The 21468-nt window shown below is 44.6% G+C and overlaps 1 protein-coding gene across 1 annotated transcript in view; it reads left to right on the forward strand.

Annotated features, from left to right (window-relative positions):
- Nucleotides 1–21468, forward strand: part of SI (sucrase-isomaltase) — a 439774-nt gene that overhangs the window by 181099 nt on the left and 237207 nt on the right. The window contains exon 28 of the mRNA XM_075340661.1: nucleotides 11443–11611. Within this exon, the coding sequence (XP_075196776.1) occupies nucleotides 11443–11611 (169 nt within the window). The remainder of the gene's footprint in view (nucleotides 1–11442; nucleotides 11612–21468) is intronic.

A 21468-nucleotide genomic window follows, 5' to 3' on the forward strand; every position in this document is an offset into this window, starting at 1 on the left:
TCTGTCATGCTCCAAAATTGTGTCACGGTGACATTGTGTCACCGTGACATGTCCTTACGGTGACACAAAGCTGATTGGCCGCTGGGTTCGCCATGGCCCCGCCCCCCCCACATGGATTGGCCTCTCGCCCCGGCTGCGCCCCCACACGGATTGGCCAGCCACTCGCCCAGGCTCTGCCCCCTCCACAGATTGGCCTCTCGCCCCGGCACCCTGCAGGCATTGGCAACTCGCCCACGCCACGCCCCGCCCCCTCACGCAATAGACGTTAGCTCTGGCCCCCCCCGCATTGCCCGAACTGACACGGTCACGGAGCCACGAATCCCAGGTGAGTACTGTACTCCCCCCCTTCCCCCCTCACCAACGGGAGCCCACATCAGCGTACGCCGCCGCCGTATGCTGGTGCCACGCCACGCCCCGCCCCCCTCACGCAATAGACGTTAGCTCTCGCCCCCCCCCCCCCCGCATTGCCCAAACTGACACGGTCACGGAGCCACGAATCCCAGGTGAGTACTGTACTCCCCCCCCTTTCCCCCCTCACCAACGGGAGCCCACATCAGCGTACGCCGCCGTATGCTGGTGTGGGCTCCCGTGCGAGCGGGGGACGTGTTGCGCTGGTAACCATGCTTGCATAGTTACCAGTAAATCAAGGTCCTGCAGCGGCGGGACTTCCACACGCACAAACATAACAGCACACACACACGCATCATCAGATCATCACTCACATCAGATCGCACTCACTCTCACAAACACCTTACACACACCTCACACACACCTCACACACACCTCACACACACCTCACAAACACCTCACACACACATCGCATCCACACACTCACAGCATCCGGCGATATCGCTTGCTTCTCGGCCTCGATACTGTGCTGTGAGCTTCCAGGACCTGCCGGAGGATCACATGGCCAGAAGCATGTGATATCTCCCGGATGTTGTGACTGTGAGCGCGTATGTGCGATATCGTCAGTGTCTGTGTGTGTGAGTGTATGCGATCGGGTGTGTGTGAGTGGATGCGATCGGGTGTGTGTGAGTGGATGCGATCGGGTGTGTGTGAGTGGATGCGATCGGGTGTGTGAGTGTCGGCAGAGGAGCACGGCGTGCTGGAGGAGGCTGAGAGCAGAGAGGCTGATCATGGGGGAGGCTGGAAGGAGAGAGGCTGATGCTGGTGGAGGCTGATGCTTGGGGAGGCTGATGCTGGGGGAGACTGGGAGCGGAAGGCTGATGCTGAGGGAGGCTGGGAGGGGGAGGCTGGGAGGAAGGAGGCTGGAAGAGAGAGGCTGATCCTGGGGAAGGCTGGGAAAGGGAGGCTGATGCTGAGGGAGGCTGGAAGGAGAGAGGCTGATGCTGGGGGAGGCTGGAAGGAGAGAGGCTGAGGCTGGGAGGAGAGAGGCTGATGCTGGGGAAGGCTGATGCTGAGGGAGGCTGGGAGGGGAAAGCTGATGCTGGGGAAGGCTGGGAGGACGGAGGCTGGGAGGAGAGAGGCTGATCCTGGGGAAGGCTGGGAGAGGGAGGCTGATGCTGGAGGAGGCTGGAAGGAGAGAGGCTGATGCTGGCGGAGGCTGATGCTGGGGGAGGCTGGAAGGAGAGAGTCTGATGCTGGTGGAGGCTGATGCTTGGGGAGGCTGGGAGAGGGAGGCTGATGCTGTGGGAGGAGGGAGGCTGGGAGAGGTAGGCTGAGAGAAGAGAGGCTGATGCTGGGGGAGGCTGATGCTGGGGGAGGCTGGTAGAGGGAGGCTGATGCTGGGGGAGGGTGGGAGGAGGGAGGCTGGGAAGAGAGAGGCTGATGCTGGGGAAGGCTGGGAAGAGAGAGGCTGATGCTGGGAGGAGAGAGGCTGATGCTAGGATGAGAGAGGCTGATGCTGGGAGGAGCGCGGCTGATGCTGGGAGGAGAGAGGCTGATGCTGGGGGCAGAGAAGCTGATGCTGGGGGCAGAGAAGCTGATGCTGGGGGCAGAGAGGCTGATGCTGGTGCAGCATGGGGGATGGAGCACGATGGGGGGTGCGCAGCATCAGGGATGGAGCATGATGGGGGGGTGCGCAGCATCGGGGATGGAGCACGATGGGGAGTTCACAGCATGGGGGATGGAGCACGTTTGGGAGTGCGCAGCATGGCGGGTGGAGCACGTTTGGGAGTGCGCAGCATGGGAGATGGAGCACGATGGGGGGTGCGCAGCATAGGGGATGGAGCACGATAGGGAGTGCGCTGCATGGGGGATGGAGCACGATGGGGAGTGCGGAGTATGGCAGATGGAGCACGTTTGGGAGTGCGCAGCATGGCGGATGGAGCACGTTTGGGAGTGCGCAGCATGGCGGATGGAGCACGTTTGGGAGTGCGCAGCATGGGAGATGGAGCACGATGGGGGGTGCGCAGCATAGGGGATGGAGCACGATGGGGAGTGCGCTGCATGGGGGATGGAGCACGATGGGGAGTGCGCTGCATGGGGGATGGAGCACGTTTGGGAGTGCGCACCTCCCCCCAACACACACACACACGCACACACGCACGCACGCGCGCGCACTGCACAACACACCACACACCACACACACACACACACACACTGGGAACCACAAACAACTGCCCTACACAGACACCCACACACACAGACAACGCTGCACACACACAACACCCAACACACAAACACCGCGGCACACACAAATATACGCACATACTGCACAACACACACATTGCACAAAACATACCTCTCCCCAAAACACACCACACACACACAAACCGCGCAACACACACACAACGCTACAGACACACAGCGCTCCACAAACAACGCAACACACATACAACACCGCTCTCACCCCCCGTCACACGCAGACAACACCCAGAACATGTACAGCCCCTACACAAACACTTGGTAACTACACACAACAACATTATATATATATATAACAAAAATCATACATGAACTACACAATACGTAAATTCTAGAATACCCGATGCGTAGAATCGGGCCACCTTCTAGTATATATATATATATATATATATATATATATATATATATATATATATATATATAACATCTTTGTTGCTTTTTAACACTTTTGGAGAGTTTTTGATATGTAAGCATATGTATGTCTACAAAAAAGCTAGGGAAATAATATTTTTTATATTTTTTAATCTTCAAGTAAATTATTTTAATATGTACTAGAAACAACAAATTAGTCTAAACTTAGATACTATCTCCGCTTACAATCATTTTTAGCTACCAACAGACCATCATTGTCCCCCGAATTACATTTTGAACTCTGTGATGTTTTAGATTAAATGGTAAAGTAGGCATTGCACTACACAAATTACATATTACTGCCCCAGCTTCATATTTAGTTGAACAGTGGCAGAGAATGAAGATGTCATTATGATCTCTAATCCTTGTCACTACTGTAATCAAAACTGACAGGGTCTCTAAAGGTTGAAATTGGCTAAAATGAAAAACTATTAGCAAAATAAATACATAAAAATAGAAACCTATTTTTAATTCTAATTAATTTTTAAAGCTTTGAAAGCTTGTAAACGATGATGTAATAAATTATATATTTTAAGTGCTGCATTTGAGAATAAATATATTACTTTGGAAGACACAGTGATCATTAATAAATTAGAAGAGATTTAGTTAATTTAGCAGCATTCATTTAAAATAGAGCAGATAATATTTATATTTATACAAAGTTGAGGCTCCAAATTATATAAATGCCTCAGTTAAAACATGTGCACTTTATTGTATACACAGTTCATGCTGCGTATTCTAAATTCACGTTGCCGAAACCATGAGCAGCACAAATCAGAGTCATTGTGCAATTGTAGTCAGTTGTATTTTAATTGGTAACTCTATGTTTGAGAAAAGACACTGGCCCTGATTTAGCAACGTTTACTCAAGAAATCTGGCATAAACACTCGGAAAAACGTACTATTTTTGGGTAGTACTTGATTTGTATAAAAAAGTGTGACTTAAGCAATTTACATGCTAGTTTCGATCAGTTCTACCAAAATGGACATAGCTGAGTAAGGACGAGGTTTGCATTATTGGGAATGGCTACGTCCATAGCCCATCCATCAAATTCATTCATGGTGATGTCATTTCTTAAGCTACAAATCTTCCGCTACTGCCTGACTAACATTTTTGGCAATGATCATGAAGGTGCATGCCGCTAATAATGCATGGCAAATTGATTTAGTGATGTACATCTCTTAATGAATTTGAAACATCTTAGTGTTGCACCCTTCTCCTTTACACTGTTGTATGAAATGCCAGCATCTTCATGAGTTGGGCCCATAGTTTGAAAAGCTAAATGAGGATCAAAGGGAGAGACATGACTAGTCTGATGTGATCCCCAGTGAATTCACCATGGGCTCGATTGACTGACTTTCCCAAAGTACACGCGTAGCCATGACATATCACTCAACTGAAGCAAGGCAGGTCTAAGGTATCCACTATGTTGGAAGTTGCCATTTGCTAAATGAATACCTAGATCAGGGCTTGAGGGGGTGGCCCATGATGAAATAAGAACTTTCCTTGAATCCTTCTATCATGCACCACCCAAACAAGCCATGTATTAGACCTAAAATAGTATATAAAAAAGCTGCTGCTATATTATATATATTTACATGCTCTACATTGATAGCAATGGTCTCAAAGGTAAAATTGTTTACAAAGTAAGAGGTGATTTTTACATATTTTTGATTTCTGAACTCATTAAAAATATAAAAAAATTTCATGACATAGAGTGTTTTCACAAACACCGACTTCATAGTCTTTTTTTACTCTATACTTTGATCCCTTTGCATGACATTTGGTGGACGATTTTGCTGTTAATAAATTGGTTAGAAGCTTGGTTACAGCTTTTTTCATAGGTCAAATTTAATGATTTAGCCAGGAACTTGGACTTTCCTAAACATTCTGAAGAACTTTTAGGCTTTAGACTAAAGGAAAAGAACCTGCCAGCTCTTGGTACCTGTTTTTTTTTTTGAAGCAGAGAAAAGGAATTCCTTCCATAATTTACTCGAAAATGGTGTAGTACATTGCAGTGATGTTCCTGGGCTGATGGAAAAATATAATAGTTTGTACAATGTGAGTGAATAAAGACTATATACTGATTCATCAAAAAAAAAAGTCTGAAAGCTGTGCTGATGCCCAATGGCAGCAAGTATGCTTCAGTGCCTCTAGGGCATTCTGTGCACTTGAAGGAAAATTACGAGAATTTCGTTTGTTTTTTTTTCCAAGAAACTTAACTACGAGAATCAAGGCTGGTCAATATGTAGCGAACTGAAAGTTCTTTCTATAATCCTTGGTCAGAAAGGTGGATACATGAAATATCACCATGCTGTTTGTGTAAATGCAACAATCGGGATAAGACTCATCATTGGAGCTAAAAAAGTTGGCCAACATGAATATCTTTGCTACCTGGACTCAAGAACATAGTTGTAGAAAATTTACTTTATCCCACTAAAGTTTTCCTGCTACCACCCGCACTAAGCTTGGACTGATGAAGCAGTTTGTGAAAGCTCTATGGAAAGAAGAGAATTTTAAGTACCTGGGTACAAAATTTCAAGTACTATATGAAGCAAAACTGAAAGAAGGCATTTTTGTGGGTTCAGATATTTGGAAAATCATGAAGGATGACATATTGAAAATAAAAATGAAAGCAGTTGACAAAAGGGCTTGAAATTCTTTCAAAGAAGTTGTGCAGTAATTTCTAGGTAATAACAGAGATCCTAAATTTAACACCATCATGGAAAACACGATGAAACATTTCAAAGCCTTGAGTGTCTAATGTATATGAAGTTACTTTTTTACATTCTCATTTGGACTACCTTCCTCAAAACTTTGTTGCTTTTAGCGAAGAACAAGGATAAAGATTCCCCACCACTAAACCTATAAGTAATATAAAGCACTGTGCCTTCAGATCTGGAATCATCATGGGACTTCATGTAGATTATGTTGGACCTGGGACTTTTGGGGGTAAAAAAGTGGTAAAAGAGGGTTTTTTGTATGTTTTTTCAAATAAAAAATTTTTTTTGGTGTTTGTGTTTATTTCTTTTCACTTACAGAAAAGTAATGGATCGGTCTCATAGGCACCTCCCATTTCTAATCTAGGGCTTAGTGGCAGCTGTTGGCTGCCATTAACCCCTTATTACTCCAACTACCACCCCAGGACAATGGGAAGAGCCGGGTAAAGTTATAATTAAAAATAAAAGGTCATGATTAAAAAAAAAAATGCTATCACAACCTAAAATTCTGAAAAATGAGAATGCTACCAATATCGGAAAATGGAAACGAAGGCGCAATTCTTTTCTTTGACAAATTTCTGATTTTTTTCACCACATAGATAAAAATAAAACTATACATATTTGTATCTACAAACTCCTACTGACCTAGTGAATCATATTGCAGTAAACATGGTAATAAATAAAAAAACATAACAATATTGAAAGTGCACTTTTTTTGCAATTTCACCACAATTTCAAATATTTGTTCTCTTTTCTTGTACAATACGTGGCAGAATGAATGGTGTTATTCAAAAGACAACTTGTCACATAAAAAACAATATATATATTAACACAAAACTAAAAAAGTTATGGCTCTTTGAACAAGGAGAAAAAAAAAATGAAAAACGGAAAATCACTGGGGAGTGAAGGGGTTTAAGAACTTGTTGAGGGCAAAATTTTGTGGCCCTTGCTAATATGTAGTAATCACATGTTCTCATTCTGTGTTTCTCAGCTCAGCCTTAAAACTGCAAAAAAACCTGTTCCCATTATGGCTGCTGTGACCTGTATAATCTATCAGCCCCCTCCAGTTAAAAAAAGCAAAAAAACTGCACAAGTATGGGAAGAGAATCCGCAATGCACACATATTAGCAAATGACATGAAATTACGTCCACAGCACATTTATTAAAATAAAGATAAAGTGGGAAGTGCTTCTAATACTCTGAAAGTGTAATACATCAAATAAACTAGCAAGTTCTTTAAGAGGAAACTGTCATTTCCTTCTGGCTGCTGAAATAATGGGTATTGTGAATCAGAGCCTTGCAACACAATCGCATCTAGATATATTATTGCCTGAAATACCCAGGCATAAGAAGATCCAGTGGGTACCATAGTAAGAAATTAGACTAATATGTGCAGCGCCAGATGATAGGTCTCTTGCTATAGTCTGGTGCTGAAATAAAACAGCAAGTGGTAGTGCTGGATTAGCTTCATCTCTGACTATGATGCCTAGCCGGATCTTCTAACTATTTTTCTCTAACGGATTTTACCATGTAGGGTAACAGATATGCCAAGGTAATTGCACTCATCTATTAGGGTTGTGACAGTCGCAACTCCTAAACGCACATTAAATATGGTGACCGCTGCAGCCCTGGGATGATAAATCAAACGTAACCGGGAAGAGATTTGGTATATGCTGCACTATCACCAGAAATTCAGATGTTGATTATTTAATTTCTTTTATTCTTTTATTCAGGTCGACGTGTTTCAGAGAACTCAGTCTCCATCATCAGGACATCAAAGAAAAACCAGCAGTCTTTTTCTTTGATGTCCTGATGGAGACTGAGTTCTTTTAAACATGTCAACCTGAATAATAGAATAAAAGAAATGATATAATCAACATCTGAATTTCTGGTGATAGTACGGCATATACCTGATCTCTTCCCCGTTACATTTGATTTATCATCCCAGGGCTGAGCAGTCGCCATATTTAAAAAAAAAAAATAATAATAATATTTAATGTGCGTTTAGGAGTTGCGACTGGCACAACCCTAACAGATTAGTGCCATTACCTTTGCTTATCTGTTACCTTACCTGGTAAGATCCTATTCTGCACTTCTCTCCACAGTTTGTATTTCTTATTTTTCCCTATGTGCCTGTCTGACATCATGCATTCGAGTTCTGATTTTTGCTGTCCTTGGTTTGTGACACAAGAATTAACTAGCAGCTTCCCGTTATATATCCTATGCTGTATATTTGTAATACAAAATATATATATATATATATATATATATATACACGAGGGGCGATCCAAAAGTAATGATAATCAATAATAAACACAATGAATATATTAAAAAAAAAATATATTTTTCTACATAGTCTCCTAACAAATCTATACATTTAGTCCATCTCTTTTCTAAACTTAGAATTTCCTTTGAAAAAAATTCTTGATCTTGACCCTCAAAAAAATCCCCAACAGCGGTTATCATTTCGCTATTGTCATCAAATTTCTTGCCCCGGAGGTTTTTCTTGAGGCAAGGAAAGAGAAAGAAGTCACGGGGGGATAGATATGGCGAATAGGGGGGGTGTTCCACCAATTCAAAGCCCGCTTCTTGAATGGTCGCCATGGCAACTGCAGCTTTGTGAGCCGGCGCGTTATCTTGGTGAAACAGCACTCCAGCCCGCAGTTTGCCACGCCTTTTTTCCTTGATAGCCTCCCACAATCTTCTTATTTGTTCTGCATAGTAGGAGCCCGTAATAGTGCCTCCCTTCTCCAAATAGTCCACCATAATTCCTTCAGCGTCCCAAAAGACGGACACCATAACCTTCCCTGCTGAGCTTGACACTTTGAATTTCTTTGGCGTCGGTTCGTCGGCTCGTTTCCATGTGATCGATTGTTGTTTAGTTTCGGGATCAAAGTGGTCGATCCAGGTCTCGTCCATGGTCAAAAAACGTGACAAAAAATTCTCCTTTTCTGCTTGGAACTTTTCGAAACTTGCTATTGAAATGTCAACTCGTTTCTTCTTTTGCTCGTCTGTTAACATTTTTGGCACCCAACACGCGGAGACCTTTCTCATATGCAATTCTTTTGCAATGATTCTTTGAATACTGCCATATGAGATCCCTGTGACCTCAGCTATATGCCTGATAGTCACTCTTCGATCTGCCAATACAACTTCTTCAACTTTTTTCACGTCGATGTTCTTCCCAGCTTAAATTCCTTGGCCCAGCATGCAACTGTGGAATATGGAGGAGAAGAGCCCCCAATGTTTCCACCAAGTCACTGTGTATGTCTTTGGTAGTTATTTTTTTCAAGCAGAGGTATTTGATGACAGCTCTGAGCTCGATTTTTTCCATTTTGATGTTCACTCCTCGGCAGTTCATATTCAAATGAATGCAGCTCCCGGGAATCGTGGCCTATTTAAGTGACTTTTTTTTCCTGGACTAGTGGGTACCTAAGAGAGAAGAAAACATTTTATTTTAATTTCTGTGTGCAATAGAAATAACCGATCATTACTTTTGGATCACCCCTCGTGTATATATATATATATATATATATATATATATATATATATATATGTGTATATATATATATATATATATATATATATATATACGCACTTTTTGTACAGGATATATTTTGCTTTTTTTTAATACTATGTCTCAATGTACGCAGGAGATTTCCATTATTCAATTATTGAAGCCAGATTCATATTCTTTGATTTTTAAAGGACTTTCCCATTTTATACATCATCTCTATAACTTGCACTTCCCCTTTTCTCAGATGACTGAGAAACCTATGTAGAAATTGTAAAAGTGTAAATGTTAAAGCAATTTATATTCTGCATTTCACACAATATACTGTCAAAAAATTGTTTCAGGATAAAGAACGGGGCCCTAGAATAATTTGAAAAGCACAGTGACTATGGCTGCTAAAAGCTGTCAGGTTTATTAGTAATAATTATAAAGTACGTATTTTGGAGGTTAAAAGTCAAAATATTTGGTCTTCTTGTGATAAGTGTTTGGTTAAGCAAATTAATTAAGCTACTACTTTTTTGGAGAGTCTGTTATTTTAGGGGACCATTAGAGAGCCTAAGGGAATATCTTCAAGCACTTCCTCTGAAACTCATTTGTGCTTTGAAAGCAATTGATTCCTCTGTAAAATGTCAGGCTCTCTCTTCTAATCAAATTCAGAACAAAAAGAAATTAGACTTCCGTCCGGGGGGATTATTGCTTGTATCATCTGTCCTTTGAGTTTCAAATGTTTGAGACACTCAGATTAGAGATGTTGATGGAAACGTGTACAGCTGATATATTTTAAGAAATGGTCTTTTTAGCAGAGTCTAAACAGATGAATCATACATATATTATGAAAGAAAATTATGCCTTTTGCATAAAATAATGGCAGTGAGAAATTAATATGTTTTATGCTATTTAAATCTGTTTAAAAATATAGTGCAACTTTTCATTTGTTTGTTTTTTTCGCATTGGAAACACTTTACCACTATCATCATCTTGCCAACAAGTCTTCAAAGGAAATATTTTCAAAACTGTCTAGTTTTGGTAAAATCAATTTTAATTTCAGGCTTTATGAAATGGAAAAAAAAAACAACAAACAGGCAGAGAACTCTCCCAACATGAAGCAGAGAAGAGAATTGATCCAATGATTGCAGCAAGAATATATAGTTTTTTAATAAAATAAACATTACGTGTTTTGGCTACATCCAGCCTTCTACAGGTGTATCAGGCTTTAGGCTAAGTCAGCTGTTGCCAACAATTATAATATTACTATTATTATTAATATTATTAATAATTTTTATTATTTTTTTTTTAAAGCACCATTAAATTCTGCACATTTGTGAAGGGTCATATACATATTACATACTGTAATGTTCTGACTTGCTCGGCTGCAGGTTTAAGGCAAATACAAGAACAGTTCTCATTTATATCCAGTAGGTTTACTCCCTCTTCATAAACTGCTCTGCCAAAATAACAACAAGAACAGCTTTTCCAGTTCCAAAATAATAAACAGCAAGTAAATAGTCCATATATTTCTCTGCGTTTTTTGCCAGCACAGGATTTAACCTCACAATTCCACAGCAGGTGTTCTAAACTCCATACACAGACCATATTGGAGATGGTCTTAATTTTGAGACATTTACCACCACCATGGGTGAGAGTAGGTGAGCAGCCAGTTCTGCCCATCTTACTGGCCGCCCGTAAAGCCGGGCCCTGACACTCCCTAAGAACTCAGTACGAAAATACACTAGAGCTTTCACCTGGGTTTATATTACAGAAGATAACCACCTCTACAATACATACCTCCCATCGACTACATGTCCAGAAACCATCTTACAATACTCGTACATAAAGTAATTAAACTAATTGATTTGTTCAGAAGGGGAAGGAACGCTGTCCTCATTGGTTTACACTCTATAGGGTAATGGGGAAGGTGATAGTAGGTCAGGGGGCTAAAGGAGTAAAGTTGGTATTTCTTTTACTGATGTTACCATGACAATCCAACTCTTATGAAGATTGATATCATACATATTTGGATCTGGTACACTGAACTTTGCTTCTTGTATTGATGAGCATTTTTTCACGTTTGCCCTTTCTATCCTTCCTTGCTTTTGACAGCATTGTTGCTATTGATGCTTATATCAGTTGACCATTAACTTTATGTTATAAACTTACATGTATCATTTTTACTGTATATATTTCCAGATGGGATTCTAAAGTGCCCGGAATGACGTTTGAAGATATGTTTCTTCAGATTACTAGCAGACTTCCATCAGAATATGTTTTTGGTTTAGGAGAAACAGAACATCCACAATACCGTCATGAAATAAATAGAAAAAAGATAAGTCTGTTTGCAAAGGATGAGCCTCCACAAGTAAGTAAATGTTTTGAAAAACTTTTATTCCCTGAGAATATGTTATTAGTAGTGATGAGCGAGTACTAAAAAGCTCAGGTGCTCGAGGCTCGGGCTGAGCATCCCAAGATACTCGTGTACTTGGCCCGAGCACCGAGCCCAATGTTATCCTATGGGAGACCCGAGTATTTTTATGAAATGACCCCCGGCAGCATGTAGAAACCCTAAAAATGTCACAAAAGTCTCAGAAGAGTGCTCAAATGACATGGCAACAGTGTGGGGAAGACCCCTTGAAGCATTTATCACTCAAAAGTCACAGCTGTGAACAATTTTGTCCGCATTTTACGCCATTTTTACGGACTCACCAGAAAACCTTCAAAATGACACCAAAATGAATTTTCATGGCGGAAATGTTAAGGGCACATACCCAATAGTGAGATAGAGCTGGTGTATGTTACTTTTTGAGATTAATACATGAAAGATTTTACGTAAAACATTGTGTGGCACTCCGATGTCCCTGAGAAGAGACGTACATGAAGGCCTCTTGAGTCTAATGTGCCTATTTTGAGGAAGTGAGTCTTTGTAGTATTTTCCTTTGCCAGGGAAGTCCAAAATTGTGAGGTTCACCAATGCCCCTGCATACAGACGTGCATGAGGGCCTGTAAACCTGAAGTGCCCATTGTAAGGAAGTGGGTCTATTGTAGTATAGCCCTTTGGCAGGGCAGCCAAAAATTGGGAGGCTCCACATTGTCCCTGGATAGAGACGTGCATGAGGGCCTGTAAACCTGAAGTGCCCATTGTAAGAAAGTGGGTCTATTGTAGTATAGCCCTTTGGCAGGGCAGCCAAAATTTGGGAGGCTCCACATTGTCCCTGGATAGAGACGTGCATGAGGGCCTGTAAACCTGAAGTGCCCATTGTAAGGAAGTGGGTCTATTGTAGTATAGCCCTTTGGCAGGGCAGCCAAAAATTGGGATGCTCCACGCTGTCCCTGGATAGAGACGTGCATGAGGGCCTGTAAACCTGAAGTGCCCATTGTAAGGAAGTGGGTCTATTGTAGTATAGCCCTTAGGCAGGCAGCCAAAAATTGGGAGGCTCCACATTGTCCCTGGATAGAGACGTGCATGAGGGCCTGTAAACCTGAAGTGTCCATTGTCAGGAAGTGGGTCTATTGTAGTATAGCCCTTAGGCAGGGCAGCCAAAAATTGGGAGGCTCCACATTGTCCCTGGATAGAGACATGCATGAGGGCCTGTAAACCTTAGGTGTCCATTGTCAGGAAGTGGGTCTATTGTAGTATAGCCCTTAGGCAGGGCAGCCAAAAATTGGGAGGCTCCACATTGTCCCTGGATAGAGACGTGCATGAGGGCCTGTAAACCTGAAGTGTCCATTGTCAGGAAGTGGGTCTATTGTAGTATAGCCCTTAGGCAGGGCAGCCAAAAATTGGGAGGCTCCACATTGTCCCTGGATAGAGACGTGCATAAGGGCCTGTAAACCTGAAGTGTCCATTGTCAGGAAGTGGGTCTATTGTAGTATAGCCCTTAGGCAGGGCAGCCAAAAATTGGGAGGCTCCACATTGTCCCTGGATAGAGACGTGCATGAGGGCCTGTAAACCTGAAGTGTCCATTGTCAGGAAGTGGGTCTATTGTAGTATAGCCCTAATTGGGAGGCTCCACATTGTCCCTGGATAGAGATGTGCATGAGGGCCTCAAAACATTGTTCCCATTGCAAAGGAGCGGGTCTCCTGTCGTTGTAATGTCCATTCTGAAAGAATGGGCGAAAAAATTTACCACTGGGGGTATACCTGCAACAAAGGCCTAACTTTTGTAACGGTCATCATGGTGGCGCATGAGGAGAAGGAGGAGCAGTCCAGCGATTATCCAAAGTCCAGAAGTGTGTACCCATGGGTGAGTGGAGGTACATGGCAAATTCCCGTTACAAACTTTAAATTCCGCTCTCATTTGCTGGTGGTGTGGTGAAGTCTGGCCCAATCCAACCCTTGTTCATCTTGATCAGAGTCAGCCTGTCAGCATTTTCAGTTGACAGGCGGGTGCGTTTATCTGTAATGATTCCACCTGCGGCACTAAAAACACGCTCTGACAAAACACTAGCGGCAGGGCAGGCCAGGACTTCCAAGGCGTAGAGAGCCAATTCATGCCACGTGTCCACCTTGGATACCCAATAATTGTAAGGCACAGAGGAATGTCGGAGTACAGTTGTTCGATCTGCAAGGTACTCCTTGAGCATCTGGGCAAACTTAGGATTTCTTGTGGCACTACCCCGCACCTCAGGGGCTGTGGTACGTGAGGGGCTTAGAAAACTGTCCCACATCTTAAAGACTGTTCCCCTACCTCTGGCGGATTGGACTTGTGCCTCTCTCGGCTGTACGCCTTGGTTGTCCACTGATTCCTGACCTATGCAGCTAGCGTTTTGTGAGGGGAATGCTTTGCCTACTTCCGTGACTATGGCCTTCCGGAACTGCTGCATTTTGGCTGACCTCTCCGCCTCGGGAATAAGAGACATAAAGTTCTCCTTGTAGCGTGGGTCTAACAGTGTTACCAACGAGTAATGATTGTCGGCCAAGATGTTCTTAACGCGAGGGTCACGAGACAGGCAGCTTACCATAAAGTCAGCCATGTGCGCCAGACTCTTAACAGCCAGTACTTCAGTATCCTGACCAACACGATGACTGAACATGCTGTCCTCCTCCTCCTCCTCCGTCTCCTCATCTACCCTGTCCTCTGGCCAGCCACGCTGAACCGAGGATATGACTGGTGTGAATGTCATATCCTCAATTTGGCCGGAGAGTTGCTCCATGTCTTCATCCTCCTCCTCGTCATAGTCCTCCACTGCACGTTGTGATGAGACGAGGCTGGGCTGTGTGTTATCACCCACACCCACTACTGTTTCTTGCTCCAACTCATCGCGCTCCGCCTGCAATGCATCATGTTTGTTTTTGAGCAGAGACCATTTTAGAAGGCAGAGAAGCGGTATGGTGATGCTAATAATGGCGTCATCACCACTCACCATCTTGGTGGAGTCCTCAAAGTTTTGGAGGATGGTACATAGGTCGGACATCCATCTCCACTCCTCAGGTGTTATGTGTGGAGTTTGACCCATTTCCCGACGGCTTAGGTGATGCAGGTACTCAACAACTGCCCTCTTCTGCTCACATATCCTGACCAACATGTGCAGAGTTGAATTCCAAAGCGTGGGGGCATCACACACCAGTCTGTGAGCCGGAAGATGCAAACGGCGCTGAAAGCTGGCAAGACCGGCTGAAGCAGTAGGTGACTTTCGAAAATGTGCAGACAGGCGGCGAACTTTTACCAGCAGATCAGACAGGTCTGGGTATGACTTTAGAAACCGCTGAACCACGAGGTTGAGCACATGGGCCACGCATGGAACATGTGTCAGCTGGCCTCGCCTCAAAGCCCCCACCAGGTTCCGGCCATTGTCACACACGACCTTTCCTGGCTTTAGGTTCAGAGGTGTGAGCCAGTGATCTGCCTGCTGTTTCAGAGCTGTCCACACCTCTTCTGCATTGTGGGGTTTGTCACCTATGCAGATTAGCTTCAGCACAGCCTGTTGCTGCTTCGCCAAGGCAGTGCTGCAGTGCTTCCAGCTTGGGACTGGTGTGGAGGGTAAAGTGGATGAGGATGCGCAGGAGGAGGAGGAGGCTGAAGAGCATGACATTCCGGAGCTGTAGAGTAAGGGTGAAACCCTGACTGAGGTAGGGCCTGCAAACCTTGGTGTGGGAAGGACGTGTTCCGTCCCTTGCTCAGACTGAGTCCCAGCTTCCACAATATTAACCCAGTGTGCCATCAACGAGATGTAGCGGCCTTGCCCACAAGCACTTGTCCACGTGTCTGTGGTTAGGTGGACTTTGGGTGATACAGCGTTGTTCAGTGCACGTGTGATGTTTTGTGACACGTGGTTATGCAACGCGGGGACGGCACACCGGGAGAAATAGTGGCAGCTGGGGACCGAGTAACGTGGGACAGCTGCCGCCATCAGGTCGCGGAATGCTTCTGTCTCCACCAGCCTAAAAGGCAACATTTCCAGCGCAAGCAGTCGCAAAATGTTAGCATTTAGAACTGTGGCATGTGGGGCGTTGGCAGTGTATTTGCGCCTGCGTTCAAAGGTTTGCTGAATGGATAACTGAACGCTGCGCTGGGACAAGGACGTGCTTGATGATGGTGTTATTTCTACGTAGGCAACTGCAGGTGCAGGACCGGAGGAGGCTTGTTCGCAGGCAGCATGGACAGGGGATTGGCTCGCATGCACAACAAGCGAAGACGTAGCAGTGACATCAGCAAGCACTGCTCCTCGACTCTGTTGTACTTCCCACAAAGTCGGGTGCTTGGCTGACATATGCCTGATCATGCTGGTGGTGGTCAGGCTGCTAGTTTTGGTACCACTGCTGATGCTGGCATGGCAGGTGTTGCAAATGGCCTTTTTAGAATCATCTGGAGCCAACTTAAAAAACTGCCAGACTCGGGAAGACCTAACATTTGTACAGGCACCTTGTGTCGTGTTGTTGTTCCGGGGAGCGGTTGCCTGACTTTTGCCTGGAGCCACCACCCTGCTTCTTACTGCCTGTTGGGATGCTACGCCTCCCTCCCCCTGTGCACTGCTGTCCTCGCTCTGCATATCCTCCTGCCAGGTTGGGTCAGTTACTGGATCATCCACCACGTCGTCTTCCTCTTCCGCACCCTGCTCCTCCTCCTGACTTCCTGACAATTGTGTCTCATCATTGTCCACCCCTTGTTGAGACACGTTGCCAACTTCGTGAGAACGTGGCTGCTCAAATATTTGGGCATCTGTACATACGATCTCCTCATGACCCACTTCAACATGAGCTGGCGAGAGGCCAGAATGTGCGAATGGAAACGTGAACAGCTCTTCCGAGTGTCCAAGTGTGGGATCAGTAATGTCCGAGGACGTGTACTCAGCCTTGTGGTAGGAAGGAGGATCAGGTTCTGAAATGTGCGGTGCAGTATCACGGCTACTGACACTTGACCGTGTGGAAGACAGAGTGTTTGTGGTGGTGCCAATCTGACTGGAAGCATTATCCGCTATCCAACTAACAACCTGTTGACACTGGTCTTGGTTCAAGAGCGGTGTACTGCTGCGGTCCCCAAGAATTTGGGACAGGACATGCGAGCGACTAGATGTGGCCCTTTGTTGTGGCGAAATTAGAGCTTGCCCATGACCTCGGCCTCTGCCTGCACCACCATCACGTCCACTTCCTTGTTCGTTGACAATGCCCTTGCGCATTTTGCAATACTGTGCTGACGTGTATTCACTAGAATTGTGCGTTATATCCAAGTTTGCGCAAAACGCACACAAGTGCACCTGTACGCTGCCACCGACAGGCACACACGTGCGGTTTTTAAATGCAAGCACGGACGCACTAAGAACCTAACAAGTTTTTAGGAGCGACAATTACTAAGAAGTCTGACACTATCAGACACTGCTGACTGACGTGTATTATACACTAGACTTGTGCGTTATATAATAGTTTGTGCAAAACGTGCACCTGTACGCTGCCACTGACAGGCACACACGTGCGGTTTTTAAATGCAAGCACGGACGCACTAAGAACCTAACAGGTTTTTAGGAGCGACAATTACTGAGAAGTCTGACACTATCAGACACTGCTGACTGACGGGTATTATTCACTAGACTTGTGCGTTATATAATAGTTAGTGCAAAACGTGCACCTGTACGCTGCCACCGACAGGCACACACGTGCGGTTTTTAAATGCAAGCACGGACGCACTAAGAACCTAACAGGTTTTTAGGAGCGACAATTACTGAGAAGTCTGACACTATCAGACACTGCTGACTGACGTGTATTATACACTAGACTTGTGCGTTATATAACAGTTTGTGCAAAACGTGCACCTGTACGCTGCCACCGACAGGCACACATGTGCGGTTTTTAAATGCAAGCACGGACGCACTAAGAACCTAACAAGTTTTTAGGAGCGACAATTACTAAGAAGTCTGACACTATCAGACACTGCTGACTGACGTGTATTATACACTAGACTTGTGCGTTATATAATAGTTTGTGCAAAACGTGCACCTGTACGCTGCCACTGACAGGCACACACGTGCGGTTTTTAAATGCAAGCACGGACGCACTAAGAACCTAACAGGTTTTTAGGAGCGACAATTACTGAGAAGTCTGACACTATCAGACACTGCTGACTGACGGGTATTATTCACTAGACTTGTGCGTTATATAATAGTTAGTGCAAAACGTGCACCTGTACGCTGCCACCGACAGGCACACACGTGCGGTTTTTAAATGCAAGCACGGACGCACTAAGAACCTAACAGGTTTTTAGGAGCGACAATTACTGAGAAGTCTGACACTATCAGACACTGCTGACTGACGTGTATTATACACTAGACTTGTGCGTTATATAACAGTTTGTGCAAAACGTGCACCTGTACGCTGCCACCGACAGGCACACATGTGCGGTTTTTAAATGCAAGCACGGACGCACTAAGAACCTAACAGGTTTTTAGGAGCGACAATTACTGAGAAGTCTGACACTATTAGACACTGCTGACTGACGTGTATTATAAACTAGACTTGTGCGTTATATAATAGTTTGTGCAAAACGTGCAACTGTACGCTGCCACCGACAGGCACACACGTGCGTTTTTTAAATGCAAGCACGGACGCACTAAGAACCTAACAGGTTTTTAGGAGCGACAATTACTGAGAAGTCTGACACTATCAGACACTGCTGACTGACGTGTATTATACACTACACTTGTGCGTTATATAATAGTTTGTGAAAAACGCACACAAGTGCACCTGTACGCCGCCACCGACATGCACACACGTGCGGTTTTTAAATGTAAGCACGGACGCACTAAGAACCTAACAGGTTTTTAGGAGCGACAATTACTGAGAAGTCTGACACTATCTGGACTGTTTTAGACTGTGTACACCAGCCCCAGATATGATGAAGGCTGGTATACGGTCAACACTAGGAATGGCTATATACCCTGCCTGCCTGCCTGCCTGTATACTGCTACAATAGTCCTGACAAGGACTCTTCTGGTCACTAGCCTGTATTCCGACCTGGCTATATCCTGCCTGTATACAGCAACAATAGTCCTGAGAAGGACTCTGCTACTGTACTCCGACCTGGCTATACCCTGCCTGCCTGTATACAACTATAATAGTCCTGAGAAGGACTTCTGGTCACACTGTTTGCAGCCCTGCTACGGAAATAGCTATAAAGGGCCACAAACCTTTCCCTGAAGCAGCAACACTCTCCCTGCACTGACTGTCTTGATGGCTGTGTGCAGAGCACAGCTCGCTCGCCGGTATAAAGGCTCGGGCACGCTGTGCAGGCCGGCCAATCACTGCAATTCCACAACTAACAGGGCTGTGGCATTGCAGTGGTCTGCCAGCCAATCCCTGCATGAGGGCTGGCTCTCAAAAGAGCGCCAACATGCAGGGATGAAGACCATGAGTACAGCACGAGTATCGCGAGATTTCTCGGTCCCCACCGAGTAGCCCGAGTACAGTGATACTCGTGCGAGTACCGAGTAGTAACAAGCATACTCGCTCATCACTAGTTATTAGTACTTTGCAACACTAAGAACTTTCTGATAAGACGCAGATGTGAAATAAGCCCCAAAATATAAATTAAAATATGACTCCCAAAAATTATTGTAAAAATAATCTGTCACCTAAAAATAGGAAAAAACATATATAAGGTGTAGAAAATCCAAAAGAGGTAATACAAGGGTCAGAGGTGGGAAAGATTTGCTTACAAATTTGTCCAAATCTGTGTTAGGCCTCTTTCCAACGTCAGTGAAAAATACATACTTTTTCACTAACATGTTAAAGGTACGTATGTCCCTCCATGTGCCATGATTTTGGTACACGGGTGATCTCCATGTGCTATCAAACATGTCAGATGGGACAGAAGTGTGCTCCCATAGTCCCGTCCAGTTTTCCCTGGTAATTCAATAAATTTACAGCTCCCCTTCTCTCCTCCAAAATGGCGTGCGTATGTGCAGTGTGTGCACAAAAATCTGCCTCCTCCACATAGCAACCAATTTCATTGGTTCCTGGCATTTGATCACTGTGGTAGATCCTATCACAGTTATCAAATACCCAAAATATTTAGCGAAATAGAGCATTTGGGTCTGCCTCTATCTACTCTCCCTTGTAGTTAATGGGGAGAGAAGAGAGACTACATTTGCTGCTGCTGCCTGTCAATAAAAAAAAATATTACAAATCAATCTAATATCCTCACCCCAAATATCCTTATCCTCAATATCCTCATCACCTCCTTCAGAATCCCTCTTAGTTTAAATTTTTCATTTTCTTTCTTAGATCAGGGTTAGGGTTAAGATCAGGGTTAGGATTAGCGCTAGGTTCAGGGTTAGGTTTAGGGTTAAGATCAAAGTTACGGTGAGGATTAGGGTTAAAATAAACAAACTCTAACAAAAAATAAAAAAAAACATAAAAATTTGTATTTTTGTTTTTTTAGTTAGGCAGTTGAAAAAATAAAATTGATCACTATGGCGACTTGATGTTAGCAAATTCTGTAAAGTACTTGTGGGTTCAAAATGCTCACTATACCCTGGATAAAATCATTAAGTGGTCTACTTTCCAAAATGGGGTTACTTGAGGGGGATTTCTGTTGTTTAGATATCTTAGGGGTCCTACAAATGCAACATGGTGCCCGTAATCGATTTTTGCCAAATTTGCTTTCCAAAATTAAAATATTGCTTCTTCCCTTCCAAGGTCTGCCGTTTTTCCAAACAGAACTTTTTGACAATATGTGAGGTATTGCCGCACTCATAAGAAAGTGGTAACAAACTGTGTGGTCCACTTTCAGGTGTTACACCTTGAAAAATTGTGAAAATTAGTGGTAAAGCAACATTTTTAGGTAAAATGTTACTTTGTTTTTTTCTTCATTCAACATCGCTTTAGTTCATATGAAGCACCTGAAGGGTTAATAAACTTCTTGGATGTGGTTTTAAGTACTTTGAAGAGTGCAGTTTTTAGAATGGAGTCATTTTTGGGTGTTTTTTGTCACCTAGCCTCTCAAAGTTACTTGAAATGTGATGTGGTCCCTAAAAAAATGGTTTTGTAATGCAAGCTGCTACTTACAGGTAGTAGAGACAGAAGAGTAGTCAGGAAAGTTGGGGTCTGGTAACAGGAGGACATGTATGGACAGAGAGAGAATTCAGGGGTAGACAGGTCACGATCCGGGCTCAGTATGCCAGGAAGATACGTAATAACTTCAGGGAGAAAGGTGAGACTTAAGCGGGCTTTACACGCTGCGACATCGCTAATGCGAACGCGTTAAAGTCACGGAATTCGTGACGCACATCCGGCCGCATTAGCGATGCCGTTGCGTGTAACACCGATAAGCGATTTTGCATCGTTGCAAAAACGTGCAAAATCGCTAATCGGCGACACGGGGGTCCATTCTCAAATCTCGTTACTGCAGCAGTAATGATGTAGTTCGTCGCTCCTGCGGCAGCACACATCGCTGCGTGTGACGCCGCAGGAACGAGGAAGCTCTCCTTACCTGCCTCCCGGCCGCTATGCAGAAGGAAGAAGGTGGGCGGGATGTTACGTCCCGCTCAGCTCCGCCCCTCCGCTGCTATTGGGCGGCGGTTCAGTGACGTCGCTGTGACGCCACACGGACCGCCCCCCTTAGAAAGGAGGCGGTTCGCCCGTCACAGCGACGTCGCCGGACAGGTATGTATGTGTGACCGGTCTGGGCGATGTTGTGCGGCACGGACAGCGATTTGCCCGTGTCGCGCAACAGATGGGGGCGGCTACCCACACTAGCGATATCGGGACCGATATCGCAGTGTGTAAAG

This window comes from Anomaloglossus baeobatrachus, chromosome 3 (genome assembly GCF_048569485.1).
Source record: "Anomaloglossus baeobatrachus isolate aAnoBae1 chromosome 3, aAnoBae1.hap1, whole genome shotgun sequence".
NCBI classification, from domain to species: Eukaryota; Metazoa; Chordata; class Amphibia; order Anura; family Aromobatidae; genus Anomaloglossus; species Anomaloglossus baeobatrachus.